Source organism: Nelumbo lutea, chromosome 1 (assembly GCF_056320005.1).
Source record: "Nelumbo lutea isolate HS-2025 chromosome 1, American lotus-T2T, whole genome shotgun sequence".
Classification (NCBI taxonomy): Eukaryota; Viridiplantae; Streptophyta; class Magnoliopsida; order Proteales; family Nelumbonaceae; genus Nelumbo; species Nelumbo lutea.
This window is the reverse complement of record NC_142684.1, coordinates 30652114-30670491: the sequence shown is the minus strand read 5'-3', so window position 1 is coordinate 30670491 and position 18378 is coordinate 30652114. Positions and strand designations below refer to the sequence as shown.

Genomic DNA, 18378 nt, shown 5'->3' with positions numbered 1-18378 from the left:
CAATGCTGGCGGCGCCAGCTTTATTATATTATATAGGGCGGCAGAAATAAGAAGGGAAAAGACCCTTGTGCCCCTGCTGTAAGTGAGTACAATAACAGACATAACAGAAATAAAAAAAATTGAAATATAAAAACGCCTTAACTAGCCAAACAGACCCTAAGACAAATAACTAAATTATCTCAACAAGGATGTTGCTAAAGTGCTTGCCAATACAAATAAAAGAAATAAGATAGCTGGAAAAGGACATGACGATCACTTACTCGTGGATGAAAAGATCAGGAAACTTGTTGGCTGATGCATGGAGAAACAGGGGTTTATAGGGTTATTATGCTTTGGGGTCAATTATAATAAAAGAATCTTTTATTTCAGAGAGATGGGTAGCAAAAGCTAGCCTATATGTTGGGGCCTGGGGGTGCTTCAGCATTATGTACATGCATATTTTTTTACATATGGTCAAGAAATTTCATCTGTTACCAGAAAAAAACTAAAGCTTATCAAGCATATTTATATCAGGTTCAGGTCAACTCATCAATTAGGTGGCTCAAGATTATAAGTTTTGAACTTGCATGGAAACTCCAGATATAGTCTAATATTAGAAGTATGATGATCCTATCATGACTACATGGTTGAGTGTGTTTATGTAGGGATATTGATTAATGGCATAATTAGTTTTTATGTTCTCTCAACTGGACAATCAGAACTTTGTATACCAGGGCCCCTCTTTTCCATTATGCTCTTATTATTAAATATTTGAACTCAATATCTAATGTGGTAGCTATACAACCATGAATTTTCAGTTAAAATAACTATTTTGTTTTCAGTCAATCTGTTTCCAAAGTTTTTTTTGCTGAGTTTCATTGTAAGGACAGAACAGAGAAGGAGATGCATCGGCGTCAGGATATGCTTGCAAACCTGAAATCGAAAGCCAACCAGATGGCTTCCACATTGAACATGTCCAATTTTGCTAATAGAGACAGTTTAATAGGACCAGATAAAAAGCCAGCTGATGTCATGAGCAGAACAACCGGCTTGGATAATCACGGTCTTGTTGGCTTTCAAAGGCAAATTATGAAAGGCAAATTCTCACCTTTTTGGTAGAAAGATTCTTTTTTATTGTCTTATTTTCATTAAGTTTACTTACGTCAATATATATATGTGGTGTTGCATTGGAAGCAGAACAAGATGAGGGTCTTGAGAAATTGGAGGAAACTGTATTAAGTACAAAACATATTGCACTGGCAGTCAACGAGGAACTCAGCTTACATACTAGACTCATTGTATGTTTCTGATCATTTTCTTTTCTCATAGTTCTGTATCGGATGTTGATCTTATTTTTGTTGCTTGCACATTATACAGGATACTTTGGACGAACATGTAGAATCAACAGACTCGAGGCTACAGGTTACACTTTTAACACCTACATGTCTTTCTTTTAATTAGTTTAGAATCTTATTGGGCAGAACGGCAGAAAACACTCCCCCACACACTTAAACGCATAGGTGCTGCAGGGAATTTCTGATTGTGATACATTTGTCTAAATTATGCAATCAGTGAGCTCTTGATGTATGGTGTTGTTTTTATTTCTTTTTTTAAGAACTTTATAAGGGGAAGACATGCGAATACTTAGATGGATGAGTGGTAAAACTAGGGCAGGGTTAGAGATGAAGTCATACAGAAGAACCTAGGAGTAGCTTTAATAAGTGATAAAATAAGAGAAGTAGATTGAGATGGTTTGGTGGCGTGCATAGAAGACCATCTATGGCACCTATAGAACAAGTGAAAGTTGAAGGGGCCAGAAGAGCTAGGGGCGGACTGAAAAGGACTTGGGTGGATTTGGTGGAATTAATAAGAAATTATTTAACCATCCATAATTTTACAAGGGACATAGCACTGAACAGAACAGAGTGGTGAAACAGGATTCGTGTACCTGACCCCATATCGATGGGTCAAGGCATAGATGATGATGATGATAGAGGGAAGTATGTTTTTTTTTTTTTTATAGGACAAAGTTGGGGGTGCAACATGAGGACTTCCCAGGAGAGGGAAGTATGTTTTTAATCAGCAAGTGAGAACAATTAATTGGCAGGTTTTATTTATATTGAACTGAAACAAATCAAAAGTCCCCTAAATAGTACAGGAAAGGCCTACATGAGTAAAAACTGAAGTCCATCGCATTAAATGTTTGATGGACCAATTTGGGTCAATTAACTTGCTTAAAGTTTGTAGCAGGTTCCACTGATGTTGCCATCCTTCACTAGTTACACTTGTTACTGCATAACATTATGTGGGAATTTTGCCTGGAGGAAGCAAGGTGCCAACCAACTGGTTGGTAAGGTCTCCTGCTGGTTGTAGCGGAGACTTGGGATCGAATACCACTTGCACCAGGTTGGGGGATGGGCTTACCACCCCCTCCCCAAAAGATATCAAGAAATTTTGTCTAGAGGAATGCTACTTAACAAGAATTCATGCGAGTCTTGGATACCTTTCTCTACTGACATGGTGAGACCCATGAAGAGATGCTAAAAGACAATTTGGCATGTGTCCCACCTTGTCTGTAGGCTTAGGTAGTAGCTACAAAATGACTGCATAAAGTCGTTTAATGGTTTGGCACGATTGTTGAATGTGATGTTTGATAGTTCAAATTTTTTTTTTCTTTCAACATGCATATGTGTATGAATATTCACATTTCTTTTTTCTCTTTTAATTTTCTCCTTTGTGGCAGAGTGGAATCTGGATTTCATCCTCGTGAAATTGGTCCTCACACTATTCTCACAAACTTGCAGCCATGTATTGGGAACACCTATGTACTTGTATATATTCATGCGAAGATGTTCCCAATGCATGGCTGCAAGCCTGGTGAGGACCTTTGAGGACAGTTACCCAGTAGTTGCATAAACTCGTTTAATGGCACTAATCTTTTGTTTTACAAGTTTGACAAAGTTGTTGGTGTTACCTTATGGTTGGATTTCTTTGCCAATATCTTTCAATATGCATCTTTGGTTGAATTTTAGCATTTCCTTTTTTCCCTCTTAAAATTTCTTCATGTTTGTGGCAGAGAGTGCAAAAGAGACTGGCAATCCTGAACAAACGTACCAAGGGAGGTTGCTCCTGCATGTGCTTGCTTTTCTCAGTTATTGGAATTGTGATTCTGGCTGTTGTTGTGTGGGCGCTGATCAAGTACTTGTAGTATTACTTCTAATAATGAATGTTAAACACAATAACCTTTTCTTTATCTCTGTTCACGTGTTGTTTGTGTGGGCCAGCCGGCCGTTTTTCAATGTCATTGCTCAGTCTGATCCTTGTTTCCTGAAAGGCTTTGTCTCTGCAACGGTTATGGCATTTGTGATTTTGTGTAACCGAAGAAATCCTATTTGTAAATTGCAACTGGCCAAGTCTAGAGAATAAATGTTTTATCATCTTTGTGGCTTTAGTTACTTCCAAGAGAAATTAAACTAAGGAACTCTCGAATTACAAGAGAGATCTCTTAATACGTAGTGGCAATAAAAAGCAAATTATTCATTCATGCCATGTTCGCAGGTCTGTGAACCCCAGTTCCAAATGACCTGAAGTTTTGAACTTCTGAATTCTGATACTGGTGATTGTGCCGAAGCTACTAATAATCTGTTTTATTCTAATGTTCCATAGCCTACATGAATTTGAATCTTGAATCGTTGCTTGAAGTGATGCACTAAACACAGTTTAGATATGATGACCCTTAATGGCGTTAAGTACATTTCAGTATTTTATTTTTTGTTTGGTAATGGCAAAAATGGGCTACACAACCCGGGTGTACCCCCCACCCCACCCCCCAGCAAATAGCAATCATGATTTGATCAACTAATTGCTCGATGTGTAAATTTCAGGTATTTACTTTAATGAATACATCAGGGATTCCAACACCCTATGCGTAGAGTCTAGACTCCAAAGGCAGAACCCCTGTGCACTATACACTAGGATGTAGGGGTTTCTATATGTTTAAATATTAGAACCCCTCTTAACATATTTATCTTTGAAGTACTGAATTGGAAAAAAAAAACACAGAATTGCTTTGCAAGGCATATTAATCTGGTTAGGATTTTATCATTTTGCATTTATGCTTTGCAAGGCATAGTAATCTGGTTGGAGATGTCTTTAGGCTCCAATCATTGAGTCCATCCCAATAAGGGTGATTCATTGGATTAAGACGTTGCAACTTTTGAATTCATTTTCATTTGAAGGCATTTGAAGAGGATAGCATTGGATAGCTTCATAGCTCAATCATCATCGGTCACCGATGGGGTGATTTGTAGATGGGGGTGACCTGATTTGAACATGATTAACCTAAATTTTGGTGGCTACGTAGAGGAAACATCGACATGTTTGTATTTGTATTTGCACTCTTTCCAAACTGAGCCTAGTTTCAATTGGAATCATAAATCAGCCAATAGTTGGCTGATGCGAAGGTTAATAGAGGAAACTTGTTTTGGGGACAGGTGGGCAGGTATTCGGATTTGCTCCTTATAGAGTGTTTCTCACATCAACCTCACAACAAGGTGCAGCTGTGCATTGGGAATATCTCTCCATGAATGACAATGTAATGTGCAGATATTTCCAATCTGTGGCTATAAGTGCTGTGAGGAGTGCTTTGTGAGGGCAAATCTGAATTTGATGGGAATCTGCAATATGGCACAAATTGTAATATATCAAGGGTATTAAACTAAGAGTGTAATATATAGAAAACAAATTTCAAAGTTTGGTTAATTCAGTTAAGCAAATTTCTAATTTTAAAAACTGAAACTGAAAATGGAATTGTTCAAACACCGAATTAATAAAAAACCAAGGAAACCGAACCGAAAAATCAAAATTGAAAATTTTGGTTCAGTTTTTTGGATTTAACCGAATTATCCCCTACCAATTCCCCATACTTTGGTTGGAGGAGATGTTGGACCAACTCAATTAGGCCACGTTTTTCATAAAGATATAACAGAATAGTGGCTATCACTAGATCTGCACCGGGCCAAAAGATGAATGGAAGACAACCTTCAAGACTTGTAAAGGCCTATATGAGTGGCTAGTTATGCCATTTGGGTTATTCAATATGCCATCCACCTTCGTGTGGAAGATGACTCAGTTGTTGAAGCTTTTCTAAGCAAATTTGTTGTTGTCTATTTTGACGATATCTTATATATACTTAAAGCACAAGGGGGCATAAGGGGAGAAGATGTGACTGCATGAGAATGAAGTAAATAGCATTTACACATGCAGAGTTTGGGGCATGTGAAATTTACTATTACAAATTTAATTAATTACAACAATGCCATTGAATAAAACAAAAAACAAAACAATGATAACTTGTCATTTCTCTTTTTCCCCTTTCATATTTGATACTAAATATGTAATTACCTACAATGGTGCCACTACTAGCTATTTACAATGATGCCACTAAACTTCTACCTTTTTCATATTTGTTAAAAATTATCTCTCTCATTTTATTTACAATCAGGCCATGTTGGGTCATGCTGAGACGGCCCATGCTTTCATCCCTTAGGATATTTTAGGGGGATGGCCCGACACAATATATGGCCCATGTTGTGTTGTGGGCTGAGCTTGTCTGCAAGCCAAGTCTTAGGCAAGGCCTAGCCATAAACTAGGCCAAGCCATTTTTTTTTTAATTCTGTAAAAAAAATAAAGAAAATTTTGACATAAATTATAAAAAATAAGACAAAACATTAAAAAAGATCTTAAAATTTTATTTTATATTAATTTTGGTGTATACAATTGTTTATATACACAATAATAAAATGAAATAATATAATAAAATTGAATAAAATTATATATATTAATATATTATATAATTATTGTATATCATATATATAATATACATATTATATTATATTTATATATATAATACATATATAAATATATATGGGTCGTGTTGGGTTGTGTCGACACACGAGCTGTAGGCATCATGGCCCACTTGATTGTGTCGCGGCGTGCCAACCCATGGACCGAGTTATGGGTTGCACACTAAATGTGTATGAAAACTTGAAGAGGCCATAACTTTGCACTCCAATGTTCGATTGAAGTGATTTTTTTTATTTTGGATAACTTTTCGATGTTTATGCATCCCAAGGAGCCATAGGTGCCTTGCCCTTCTATTTTCTCAAAAAAAAAATTGTCCTCAAATTGTAATTTTTAATATTTTTTATAAATAAAAAAAATAGTATAAAATAATACCTACATTACATGTAGAACGCAAACCACCCACTTTATCCAGTTAGAAATCACAAACCACCCCAAGGAAATAAATGGCAAGCATTGCTATTCTATGGGCACCCAGTTCGAAAGCGTTGTGGCAGAAAATAGCCCAAACACAATCTGCAACCACAGTACTATCGATTCTAATGGGGGACCTGAATGAAATATACAAACAGGAAGACCATAAGTCTCTCAAAAGAAAACAGCCCCATCTCTCAAAACACCTCCAAAGCTTGATAAACAAATTTGACTTAGTGGACTTTGACTATGTGGGGCCACCTTTCACATGGACCAATGGACAACATGGACTATCAAAAGTGCTAGAAAGACTAGACAAAGCCCTGGCCACCTCCAAATGGTGTCAATTGTACCCAGAAGCTATACTACATCATCACCCAATAACAACTTCAGACCATGGGCCTATCTCAATTAACACCATGCCAACCCCACCAAGAAGAAAACCTCAGTTCTACTTCTTATATTTTTGACTGAACACCCTCAGTGCAAGCAAATCATTGAAGATACTTGGAAACAACAAATTCATGGATCCCCTGCCCACCAAGTCGTCACCAAATTGAAGGTTTGTAAAGCAGAATTAAAAGAATGGAACACAAACCAATTCGGGCAAATCCAACATCACATTCAGAAACTGGAACAGCAAATATCTATGCTGCAAATGGAAACTTCGGAGGATGACCATAAGAGAAAACTCCAATCCCTCCTAAAACAATACCAATATTGGCTTCTCAAAGAGGAACAGTTATGGAGACTGAAATCAAGGGAGCTCTGGTTAAAAGATGGTGATAAAAACACAAAGTTCTTTCATCACATTGCAAGCCACAAAAACATAAAAAATAACAACCTAGAATGGCTTCAGATTTCAGAAGGGGCATGGACATCAGACAGAAACACCATAGCCAAAATGTTCAAGGAAGCCATCCTAACCATAAGTGGCCAACCAGAAGACTTTGATCCCAACCAGCTCAATAATGTATCTCTCCCTACACTCACAGAGGAGCAAAAATACCTACTCCTCACCCCACCCACTTAAGAAGAGCTGGCATTAGTGGTCAAACAGTTCAACCACACAAAGCTCCAGGACCATATAGATTCACAACCTTTTTTTACCAACATTTCTGGGAGTTAATTACCGACCTATCAGCCTATGTAATGTACAAAATAATCTCCAAATGGTTGGTGCTTAGATTGTAGCCAGTATTGTAGGACCTAATCTCTTCTTGTCAGTTGGGTTTTCTAAGAGGAAGGCAAATCACAGATAACATCCTACTAGTGAATGAATTACTGCACAGGATGAAAACCCAGAAAAGAGGTAAAAAGCACATATCGCTTAAGATAGACATGTCCAAGGCTTTTGATAGAATGGGATGGTCATATCTATTGCAAGTGCTAAAAAAGATGGAGTTTCCTAAAAAGTGGTGCAAGCTACTACACTAGTGCATGTCCATAGTCAGCTTCTCCATAAAATTAGCAAGAGAAACCCATGAACGTTTCAAATTAAGCAGGGGAGTAAGACAAGGAGATCCCATTTCTCTTTATCTTTTCATCATTGGAATGGAGGTACTAACCCAGTTGCTCAATCAAGCTGTATCATCTAGACAAATAGAAGGAACCCAGCTCAGCAAAGAAGACACTCCAATCTGGACTAACTGTATGCATTCTTCCACCTCTCTATCCAGAAAAGGCCTCCTAAACCTTGGAGCCCAAACCACCAAATCCTGCTTAACTTCATAACATTGTACTATAACAATATTCTTTTCACTTAGATTTTAAAGCCTTGGACATATTTCACTGAGTTTCCCAATTCCCAACCAATCATCCTCCCAAAACTAATGGCGTTACCCAAGCCTACCCTCCATCCTGTCAAGTTGACCATCAAATAATGAAATTTCATAATAACCTCCCAAACACCCAAAGCATAAGATGACGCTACCTCCCTTGAATCCCACCCAAAGATAATAACTCCAAATTTACACTCCACCACCCTTCTCCCAAGAGCTTCTCTCTCAGTCCCAAACCTCTACTCCCACTTTCCCAATAATGCCTTATTCATCACCCTCACCTTTCTAATGTCCAACCCTCCATCCTTCATTGCCCTGCAGACCCATTCCTGTTAAACAAGATGGAACTTTTTAACTTCTGAATTGAAGTTCCATAAAAGCTTCTTCTGAATCCTCTTAATCCCATCTGTACCTATAGATGGAACCTTGAGAATTGAAAGATAATAAATAGGTAGATTGGAAAGCAGACTCTTTATTAGTGTAATCCTTCCTCCCAAAGATAAATACGTCCCTTTCCACCCTGCTAGCTTTTGATCTATTTTTTGTATCACTGGTTGCCAGGTTGAGAGAGCTAAAGCCTTTGCACCAATGGGAACCAAATAAAACAGAATTTCTCCCACCAAACAGCTTAGTGCCTCTGCACATTCTTCAAGACATATATTGGGTATGTTCTCCACTCCTATCATCACACTTTTCTTCAAAATTTCAAATTGATTTCAGTCCAGCCAACAATTCAAAGCTTTTCAATATTGCCCTTAGATTTAGCAACTTCTCCACTGAAGCAACCATGAAGACTAAGGTGTCATCAGCATACTGTAGATGTATAATTGTCAGGTCCCCTCTTCCCACCTTAAAACCAGAAAACAAATCTGCTTCCACTCCTCTCCCAAATAATAACCCCGACACCTCAACCACCAAAACAAATAGCATTGGTGACACTGGGTCTCCCTGTCTTATCCCCCTTGTGGATGTGAAGAATTCTGTAGAAACCCTGTTAACCAACACCGAGAAAGAGGCTGAAGACACACCTGAAAAAATCCAGCTCCTCCACTTCTCCCCAAAACCCATCCTTGTAAGCACTTCCTCCAAAAAACTCCACTCTACATGATCATATGCCTTCTCCATATCAATTTTACACACCACTCATTCCACCCCCACTTTTTATTCTAGAATCAACACACTCACTTGCAATCAGCACCCCATCCAAAATTTGTTTACCTTCTGCAAAAGCCATTTGCATAGGACCCACCACCAAATGAAACACCTTCCTCAGCCTGGTAAAAGTCCTGTAATTTATTCTAGAATCCCATTCTGTAGAACCAATTTGGTGCAAGTCAAGGCCTTGGTAAAAGTCCTCAATACTTTTGAATCCGTGTCAGGACAAAAGATAAATTATTCTAAATCAAGCATCTTCTTCAGCAAAAATGTGCCTCGGCATCATCGCAAGGTTCTCTCACATACCCTTCATGTGAAGAAATCACTAGTAGGCACCAAATATCTTGGGATCTAAATTGGTACAAGCCCTCGGCTCTGATCTACCCACAAGGTCCTTAGTAAAGTAACAGCTAGAATAAATGCATGGAACTCAAAGTTGCTGTCCCAAGCAGGCAAAACCACCTTAGTCAAATCAGTCTTGCAGTCCATCCCAACATACTCCATGTCCACAACAATCTTCCCAAAAGCCATAAACTCAAAATTAGATAAACTTACAAGAAAGTTCTGGTGGGGAGATACAACTGGGAGAACCATACAAACTATTTCTTGGGGCAAGATATGTAGGTGTAAACAACAAGGAGGATTGGGCTTCAGATCCCATGAGATTATGAACAAGGCTATGTTTGGGAAACAAATCTGGTGGCTCTTAAGTGATAGCAAGGGTATATGGAACAAACAATTAAAAGTCAAATATTTCCCACATACCTCCCTATTTACTGCTCCAAAAACCAAGAATAGCTCATTGTGGTGGAAACAAGCGCACTCCATGCTATCACAGTTAAAGACAAACTTACTATGATCAATCAAAGATGGCCGAGACACCCAAGTCATCATGGACCCATGGATACCCACCTTATCGGGGCACATCCCAAGTCTGAACCCCTTGATTTCTGAATCACAAGTCAAGAACATGAAGGTCTCTAACCTCCTTACTTCAGAAGGATCTTGGGACACTACCAAACTAAATATTCTCTTCCAAGAGTCTACGATTCCTCACATTCTATCAATAACTCTAGATACAAGCCAGCCAGTGGATAAAGTGATTTGGAAGAAGAACAAGGCGGGTTCATATTCAGTGAAGCCAGCCTATCAACACTTCTCATTTGAAAGCTCTAGTTCTGGTCCTCACTTCAACTAGAAGCTAATTTGGAAGCTCAAAATACCCATAGATTCTAGGTTTTCTTATAGAAACTAATATGGGATGGTGTGCCTACTAAGCGGAAATGCTTTCCATGGTTGCAAGGAGAGGACCGAATATGTAGCTTCTACAAAGTCAGCGAGGAGACAACCTTCCACCTATTCTTTCAATGTGCTTTTGCAAGAGCAGTTTGGTGTGAAGCCCAATTCGGGCTGAACCTAGACACAATATCAGAAAATCAACCCCACACCATCATCACTGAATGGTTTACAAGCCTAGAATCATCACTAGGTGAGCAACAGGCACTTTTGTACCTCAGCAGATTCAATATCATCTGCTACTTCATATGGAAAGCAAGGAACAAAAGCATATTAAAAAATAGACAACTGGATCCATATCTTGTCATACGGACAGCATCCCAATTCCCCCTAACACACATTAACCAGCATAGGCAAAGCCATCGCACCATCTCATTATCACAGTCCATGCCAACCTTATATGTCGATGGCTCCTTTGATCCTAATACAGGATATGCAGGATGAGGGTTCGTCATCCAACATGCGCAACGTCAACTCTATATTGCAGAAGGGAAGCCTAGCTAGGCCATCAACAGCTATGATGTCGAAACAAGAGCTCTCTTAGGAGGGTTGCAAGCAACACAATCACATGGTATTACCCATCTTTTGGTTTTCTCAAATAGTGCAGCCTTAATGGAGTTTTCTACCACAGATAAACCAATCAAATGGTCTGATCATCTCCACCGAAGCTATCAACAAAGACTGATTTCATCTTTTGAAGTTATTGAGTTTGTACATATAAGTAGAAACAACAATCAAGCGGCCCATCTTTTTGCTTACATCTCATGTAAGGGCCGCATATCACTAGACTACAATGGAGCTAATTCCCCCCATGTAAGACTCGTTTAACTAATTCATGGCAACTTCTTTTGACAAAAAAAAAGGCTCAATAAACATATAGAACTATAGAGACAAGTGAATAACTTAATCCAAAAAGGATGGCTCTTGGCGAATGTGTATAGATGGTCATCCCATCAACAATATTACTATAAATTACCAATTCCTAGAAGTGAGTATTCGGTTAAAAACTAAATTGAATAAATCAAAAATTTTAAAACTGAGTTAAAAAAATCAAACCAAAACCAAATTATAGAAAAATCAAAATAACCAAAATTGAAATTTTCAGTTATTTCGGTTAAAACTGAATTTTAATAATGTATATACTATATATTATATTATATATTATAATTAAGCAAATTTCATTATATTATATATTAATACATAAATAGTATGATATATTATATATTATATATCAAAGTTCAATTAATTCAATTAAGCAAATTTCTAATTTTAAAAACTAAAACTGAAAATGGAATTGTTCAAACACCAAATTAATAAAAAACTAAGGAAACCAAATCGAAAAATCAAAATTGAAATTTGCGGTTTGGTTTTTTGGTTTTAACGAAATTATCCTCTACCAATTTCCCATACTTTGATTGGAGGAGATGTTGGACCAACTCAATTAAGCCACACTTTTCATAAAGATAGAATTGAATAGTGGCTATCACTAGATCTGCATCAGGCCAAGAGATGAATGGAAGACGACCTTCAAGACTTGTAAAGTCCTATATGAGTGGATAGTTATGCCATTTGGGTTATTCAAACATAGAATTAATAAAAAAACCAAGGAAACCAAACTGAAAAATCAAAATTGAAATTTCTGATTCAATTTTTTGGTTATAACCGAATCATCCCCTACCAATTCCCCATACCTTGATTGGAGGAGATGTTGGACCAACTCAATTAGGCCACACTTTTCATAAAGATAGAACTGAATAGTGACTATCACTAGATCTGCATTAGGCCAAGAGATGAATGGAAGACAACCTTCAAGACTTGTAAAGGCCTATATGAATGGCTAGTTATGCCATTTGAGTTATTCATACGCCATCTACCTTCATGAGAGAGATGACTTAGTTGTTGCAGGCTCGCAGCCTTTTCTAAGCAAATTTGTTGTTGTCTATTTTGATGATATCTTATATATACTTAAAGCACAAGGGAGCATAAGGGGAGAAGACATGGCTACATGAGAATGAAGTAAATTAGCATTTACACATGTGGAGTTTGGAGCATGTGAAATTTACTATTACAAATTTAATTAATTAGAACAATGCCATTGAATAAAACAAAGAAAAAACAATGATAACTTGCTGTTTCTTTCATATTTGATGCTAAATATGTAATTACTTACAATGGTGCCACTCCTAACTATTTACAATTATGCCACTAAATTTTTACCTTTTTCATATTTGTTGAAAATTGTCTTTCACTCTCATTTTATTTACAATCAAGCCATGTTGGATCGTGCTGAGTCGGGACATGCTTCCCTCCCCTATGATACTTTAGGGGGTTGGCCCAACACAGTATACGGCACGTGCCATGCTGTGGGCTGAGCTAGTCCGCAAGCCAAGTTTTAGGCAAGGCTTGGCCATAAACTAGGCCAAGCCATGTTTTTTAAAAATTTTGAAAAAAAATAAAGAAAACTTTAACATAAATTATAAAAAATAGACAAAAATTAAAAATATCTTAAAATTTTATTTATATGAATTTTGACGTATACAATTGTTTATATACACAATAATAAAATTGAAAATAAAATTATATATATTAATATATTATATAATTATTGTATATAATATATATAATATATATATTATATTATATTTATATATAATACATATATAAATATATATGGGTTGTGTTGGGCTGTGTCGACACACGGGCTATAGGCAGCATGGCCCACTTGATTGTGTCGTGGTGTGCCAACCCATGGACTTGATACCCTAGGCCCTGCACGGTCTGTAGTCCATCGTATTGGGCAATAGGCAACATGGCCCGATTTACGCCTCTACTCACGACACAGAGGCAAAAACTATTTGACTTGTGATTCTGTTTTTAAAACATTGGCTTGGACCAGTTCCAATAAAGTTAGGCTTGGTGTTTTGGGCTTGAGCCTAAGCCCGGAGGCCTAAATTCTTATCCAAGCCCGACTAATAGTGAATTGGGTGGCCTCATCTTTGGAACTGGAATGTGTGGAGAATGGTTGAGTATATGAGGGATGGTCCAAGCTGTCTTGTCATGGGTTGCACGCTAAATGTATATGCAAATTTTAAAATTTCAATTATATTTATAAATAAAAAACTAAAACTGAACTAAAAAAAAACTAGGGTTGTCAAAGGGTTGTGTTTGGTCCAATTGGTTAAACCGCTCGAACCACTATTCAGTCAAGATTTCGGGTCCGATTTGAGTAAAACCCAGGGAGAGGTAAAAAATCGTTGACTTGGTAAAAAACCATTCGACCTAGACAGTTGGAGTCTTGCCCCATTCGATCCAATGAGTAGGTCACGAGTTGCACACTAAATATGTATGCAAACTTTGGGAGGCCATAACATGCACTTCAATGTCCAATTGAGGTGATTTTTTTTTGGGGCAACTATTTTTGCCAAAGCCCCTTTTGTCCCTCGAATTGTATTTTTTTATATTTTTATAGATAAAAAACTTAAAACTAAATGAAAAAAATATTTATGGTTTCCAACGGGTTGGGTTTGGTTGAACCCGACTGGTTGCACTACTCAAATCATCGCCCTATCAAGATTCCGGGTCTAGTTTGAGTAAAACCCAGAAGGAGGTAAAAAATTATTGACTTGGCTAAAAAATGTCTGACCTAAATGGTTGGACCATTGACCCATTCGACCTGATGATCAAATTATGGGTTGAACACTAAATGTGTATGCAAACTTCAAGAGGCCATAACTTTGCACTCCAATGTTCGATTGAGGTGATTTTTTTTATTTTGGATAACTTTCCTATATTTATGCATCCCAAGGAGCCATAGGTTGCCTTGCCCTTCTATTTTCTCAAAAGAAAACTTTTTATCCTCAAATTGTAAATTTTAATATTTTTTATAAATAAAAAATTTGGTACAAAATAATACCTACATTGCATGTAGAACATAATTATACATTATTTATTGAAAAAAAATGCATGTTTATAAAAAATAGTTCGGCCTCTATTTTGACCATTTTGGCTAAACTTGTCCATGTGGCATGACCTAACCCATTTGACTGCCAGAGACAGAAACGGTTCGACATCTTATTCGCTTTTTAAAACATTGGCTTGGATAAGTTCAAATAAAGTCAGACTTGGTGTTTTGGGCCCAAGCTTGAGCTTGAAGGCCTAAATTCTTATCCAAGCCCGACCAACAGTGTGTCGGATAGCCCAATTGTCAGTTGACAGCTCAAGCTCAAAGAAAAGGTTGGCTTGGTGTTTTGGGCCTGAGCTCGAGCCCGGAGGCCTAAATTCTTGTCCAAGCCTGACCAAGAGTAGGTCAAATAGCCCAAAGAATGTAGTCCGTTGGCAACCCTTAATTAATTAATTTAGTAAAATAAGTAAATAAATAAATCTATTGACAGCCCCACATATTAGGCTTAGGAGAGAAAGAGAGAGAGAAATAATCTGTTAGTAAATAAGTTATTATTTAATTTAATAATTTAGTAAATTCAACAAATAAAAAATGATGGACAATAATTTACTTATTTTATTAAAATTAATTAATTAATTTAGTTAAATATATAAACAAAAACTCATTTATTATTGGGATGTGAGAGGTACATGCTATACCAACTAGACCTGTTCATGGGCTCGATAGCCCAATTCAGCCCGACCCATTGACAACGCTAAATTAATTAATTAAAAATTTTGAGATAGCCTTTACCAATCTTGTGTTGATAATACATAAAGTTTTATTTTTTTTATTTACTTATGGTACTAAATTATTTAATTAGTTAATAATTTAATAATCTAACAAAGTATTATTGCTAGCAAAGTAAGACCTAGAATCATGTATGTATTTATATATAATTACTCTCTCACTTGATTGTCTATTTATCTCATTTATTTTACTAAATTTATTTATTTAATAAAATGAATTAATTATTATTTAACTATTTTCAATTATTCCTCTATATAAAACAAAAAATACAATGACAAAAGTCATCTCTCCCTCTTTCACTCTATTGCCTGATGGCCCTATTTATTTATTTATTGTTTTATTTATTAAATTAAATATATTATTATACATAAATTTTTATTTATTATAAATAGTGTGAGCATCGGAAAACAACTCACTTTGGACTAGATTTGGAGTTGCCACCCATCAAGTAAATGAAAATGAGGTGATGGGACCTCCGACATTTACATCGGAAAGCATTTTTGGTTTATTAGTGACTCCAAAGTCCGAGACACCGATTAACTAGTCTGGGTAAGACTCAAATTGGAGAGTGAAAGGGCTAGACACCCCTCTCCCAAGTCCAATAGATGGGGCCCATATGGTGTTTTAAGCGATCATAATCGCAAATACATGATTAATAAAAAGCAACAATGATAAAGAAAGTAACAAACTGAAAATAAACCAACAAAGAAGACCTATTTAGTTTATTTAATATTTTTTTATTTTCCTTTTATTATTATTGTTTTTAAATTTCAATCCGAGTGAGAAACATGCACCTCCATCAGCTCAAAAGGATGTTCCCTTCCGCACCAACAAATCAATCCCCTTTTTTTGGACGTAGACATTACTACCTTAGTCCTTTTCTATCACAGCCCCCACCTTCGGACTTGTGGAATGGTGTGAAGAAAGAAAGTTCAAATCTCAAAAACTGCTGGAGAATGTTTGGACTAAAATTCAAACTGAAAGACCACTTCTCTACCATCATCTTCCTTACTCCAAAAAAAAAAAAAACTCCATCAAGAATCCCATAGTCAAGACTATATAGTAGTTCAACTCTGATCAACAATCTAGAGAAAAGAACATAATGATATGGCTTTAACACAGTAGAATAAGCAACTACAGAAATGAATTGCACCACTGTCAGCAACAAAATCAGAGGAGAGAAAACTATGACTAACAGAATAACAATCACTAACTTCCTATTTTAAAGAAAAATTAAATCGAACTTCGGTGAGACCGGGTGGAGTTCGAAAGCCCAAGGAATTGATTTCACCAAGTTCCATCGGTCTTCTCTCTCTCCCTCAGATCCCAATAGCAACGGTATAGTGCAGAAACAAAAGCCAAAAGAAAATAACAGTAGAACCATGATGAAAAGAAAGTAAAAATATAAAAATAAAAATAAAAAATAACTAAACCGGAAAGAGGACTGGACTTACCTGAGGATGTCGGCATGAGTACGATTGATGAGCAGGGGAAATTTCAGACGGTATGGATTTTGGGTTATTTATCTTTCAAACCGCAATGACAATCGCAGATGGCGATCAAGAGGGTGACGAGAAATCGATGAATAAGATTCAATTTCCACCTGACCTTGTGACTACTCAACACGTGGCAAAGGCAACAGTTCGGCACAACAGCACGCCTAAGGCGCGAGCTCCGAAGGGAAGAACCAGTAGTCCGAACTCGCTACAAGGAGCCCGAACTCCCCGCAAGGAGCCCGAGCTCTCCCTTAGATCTCGAGCCTTACGAAACAACCCGAACTGGCCCGCCCCATGGCAGTTCGGGCCACACCTCCATCCGAACTCAAGACTTCACCTCGCACACCACTCCAACACTTCGCCTCTAGGACGCCGAACTGAACAACTGTATCGTACCTAACACCGAAGGAGTCCGTATCTTGAGGCGATGCACCTAACTGACTTGGGATCTGATGCTTGACAGTTGCACTTCAACGGCCACCTGCCACCGCCATCTCCAGTTATAGAGATGGCTCCGACAAAGAGAGCAGTGGCAATTCTACCCCAGCAAAGGTGATGACACCCGAACTGGCAGAAGCGCAGGGGTAATCATACCCGACCTAACAGAAGCTTAGGAGTGAGTGCGTGAAGTGGTTATAAAAGGCCCCCTTCCCCCCAAGAAGAGAGGTATGTAATAACTTTGCACCATCTGGTTTTTATCTTGCATTTGAGGAAATACTAACTTGAGCTTTGGAGCATTCTCACCAGGTTCTTCCCCGGAATTACTTGCTTTCTCCTTCGTTTCAGGCACCTTTTGCTCCAGCCCGAGGCAGGATCTTTGACAGTTAGGACTGGCTGGATCGCGCACCATCAATTGGCGCCATTTGTGGGAAACGCTTCTAAAAGCCTCCCTCTAAAACTCTCATAACCCCTTTTGTCCAAAAAGCCCCAACACTCATGGCTTCTTCCAGCAATGTTGGACGTAGCACAGAGATGAACGCCCCCCGGGAACAATTTCAAGTCCCCGTGGTGTGCATCAGACAGCTCACTATCCCCCTTTTGGTGGATGGGATCCCCAGCCTGAATGCGCCATGAGCAGTGGCGCCAATGAACCTTCCCGCCGTGAACGTCCCCCTTCCTCTCCCTGCCAAGACAACCTTTACCGAACCAACTGCTGTCCCCCTGGCGACTAATCAAAGCCAGTTTGACGACTTGATGCAGTGCATGCAGTCAATGCAAGCCCAAATGTAGCAGTTCCAGCAGCATTAGCTTCAGCAACACCAAGTACTGCACCACCTCTCTCAGTATCACTATAAGCAGTAGTTCCCCCAACTGCCTCCTCTGAACCAACCACAGCTTCCACCTCGGCACCTTGCTCCAAAGTCGGTTAAGCTCTCCCCTTAGAGAGGACACCATCACCGAGGAGAAGCCTCCCAACTTCAGAACCCCCCCTAACAGCCAGGTCTCATCCTCGAGCCGAAGGGAAAGAAAAATCACCCCCGCCTCGTAGCTCGCCGGCGGGTCGAGAACCTCGCCCACCAAGTAAGCACTTTGGTGCTCCAAGCCTGAGCTCCCGCTCATAGAGAACTGATTCAGCGTCCTAGCAGTGGACTACCAATAGTCCGGGCCCATCGAGCTCGGCAAGACAGAGGCCAGCAACGCCAGTACCAGGCCCACCCAGCAACAAAGATGCCGGCGAAGTCGCCGAACTACCACTCCTGTCCTG

General features: G+C 38.3%; 1 protein-coding gene across 3 annotated transcripts in view; it reads left to right on the top strand.

The window, feature by feature from the left end:
- LOC148874143 (syntaxin-52-like) overlaps positions 1-3430 on the top strand; it is a 35595-nt gene extending 32165 nt beyond the window's left edge. For all 3 annotated transcript variants that reach the window (XM_088958804.1, XM_088958797.1, XM_088958788.1), the window contains 4 exons: positions 870-1075; positions 1177-1277; positions 1357-1401; positions 3056-3430. In XM_088958804.1, coding sequence (XP_088814930.1) covers positions 870-1075; positions 1177-1277; positions 1357-1401; positions 3056-3187 — 484 coding nt within the window. In that variant the 3' untranslated portion in view covers positions 3188-3430. The remainder of the gene's footprint in view (positions 1-869; positions 1076-1176; positions 1278-1356; positions 1402-3055) is intronic.
- Positions 3431-18378: the final 14948 nt, after the last annotated feature.